This window comes from Zingiber officinale, chromosome 10B (assembly GCF_018446385.1).
Source record: "Zingiber officinale cultivar Zhangliang chromosome 10B, Zo_v1.1, whole genome shotgun sequence".
In the NCBI taxonomy this organism is placed as follows: Eukaryota; Viridiplantae; Streptophyta; class Magnoliopsida; order Zingiberales; family Zingiberaceae; genus Zingiber; species Zingiber officinale.
In genome coordinates, this window is record NC_056005.1 from 25,645,950 (window position 1) to 25,648,018 (window position 2,069).

Genomic DNA, 2,069 nt, shown 5'->3' on the forward strand with positions numbered 1-2,069 from the left:
GTGTTGTTAAAAGGGGTACCCAAAGACAACAGTTTTTAACCGTTGTCTTTGAAGGCAAAGACAACAGTTTTACAACGGTGAAAAACCGTTGTCTTTTCATTCAAAGACAACAGTTTTTCACCGTTGTCTTTGAGCATCTACCTTTAATAATAGGGTCTTCAACAACAGTTTTAAACTATTTACGACAACGGTGAAAGCCCGTTGTCTTTTTTAGATAAAAAATAAAAAAAATTAATACATAATTTTCCAATATTATAAATCATTCAAAATACTAAATTTCAAAATAAAATTTAATATACAATTTTCTAACATTCAAGAATAATATCTATACCATTCTGAAAAAATTTCATAAGCTACCAACAAAATTTCATAAGCAACCAACAAAATGATAACACTATTAAAACAAAGGTAGAACAATATAACACAAGATTTTCTAATCTGTTTTGACTATTGAACTTTTGCTCCTAATCTGTTTCAAGGACCGCAGCGCTGCTACGATGCTCTTCATGTATAAGCTCTGCATATATTTAATCTCCTCCAACTCTGGAACCCTCTCACTTGATTGTGCCAGCTTTGGCACTCCATTTTGTCCGTCGCATTCTGCAGAAATTGACAGGTTGTTGCTGGGGAAGAGGTGGTCGAGCATAGCCACACACTCCTTCATGAGTTTGTATAGGAGATCAGTTGTAAAGAATGGCTGCTGCAGCACCTTTTCGATGAAGGGCTGCCTGATAAGTGCTCCTGTTCTCTTGTCATACTTCTTCAGTATTTTCACTAGACCTGAATTCATCACAACAAGAATAATAAACCATCTAAATGAGTGCACAAATTAAAAAAAAAAAAAGTAAGCAAAGGAGAAGTCCAAGAGTTTACATGCTCAAACTAAAAGGGCAAAATAATATTTTTTTTGCATATTATTCAGAATTAATCCAAAAAAAAATCCAATATCATTGAATATTAATTATGAGTACCTGACAGAAAAAGTAATAACTTAGTTAACACACAATGAGATGGAAGAGGAAGAACTGTGAACTCCTTTTTATCTAGATTTTGATTAGCTACTAATTTATAACTATTTCAACAAAATAGGAACAGCTCTTGCCTTATCAATCAGCAACCAATTCATCTCTATACATGAATTACATGTCTAGTTGCAATCAATACAGGAGCATAATGAGAGGTAGAATTAACTCCAAAATTCAAACACAAATAGATGACTTGAGAAGAACTTTGCTAAAAAGATTTTGCGATCACTGTTACATCTTACAAGTAAATCCTACACAAAAAATAAACCTGAGTAACTTGGGTAAAGTACCTAGCCTAAGGATGAAAAGAATACACTCCGTTACTTTCTTTAAGGTGAAAGCATAAACGGAAAATGTGCAAGTGAACATACAAGATCAAAATGATTACCAAGAGACGTTATCTTTCCCCCTCCATTAACACCAACAATCATAATCACTGCAGGTTTTCTGGTTGCACATGGAAATCAAAGGCTTTGCAATTGAGTCCAGCTTGGATGAAAGACCAATTGGATAAAAATACATGAAGAATAATTCAAAGTCTAGAACCTAAATCCTACCTGAAGCTCTGTCTTACTGCCCTTGCTTGTCAACAACTGGAGCACGCTCGTCTTCAAAGCCTCCTAGATATTTGTTAATGAGCATTAACTTAGGCAGTTACTGAAGGGGAAAAACCTACAAGGAAGATGCTGAAGAAAGAAAAAGTTCACCTTTATCTCACTTCCAGACTTCAGCTTCTCCGCTAGTAATTTTTATTACCATGAAACAGTTAAGATGTTCCTTAAAGATGAAGAAAAGAAAGATAATTTAAAAACTAAAAGCAATAACAGTAAGAATAAGAGATTAAGTGTAAATTTGTCATTGATAATTTTTAACACTATTTACCAGATGAGCAACAAGCACTGGCATGTATCTTCTACTTTTTAATTTGTTAGATACTTTATCCGAACTTGTTTTAGGTGTTAGAAGAACTTAAAATATGAAACATAAAAATAGAAAACGATGTGTCTCGCAATCCCTGCCTGGGTATACATATTATGTTCACCA

The 2,069-nt window shown here is 33.7% G+C and overlaps 1 protein-coding gene across 1 annotated transcript; it reads right to left on the reverse strand.

The window, feature by feature from the left end:
- Positions 1-433: 433 nt before the first annotated feature.
- Positions 434-1,456, reverse strand: LOC122029022 (SPX domain-containing protein 1-like). The gene is made up of 2 exons (XM_042587985.1): positions 1,414-1,456; positions 434-780 (listed from the first exon to the last, which is right to left on the reverse strand). The coding sequence occupies exons 1-2, from the start codon at positions 1,454-1,456 to the stop codon at positions 434-436; spliced, it is 390 nt and encodes a 129-aa protein (XP_042443919.1).
- Between the last annotated feature and the right edge of the window lie 613 nt (positions 1,457-2,069).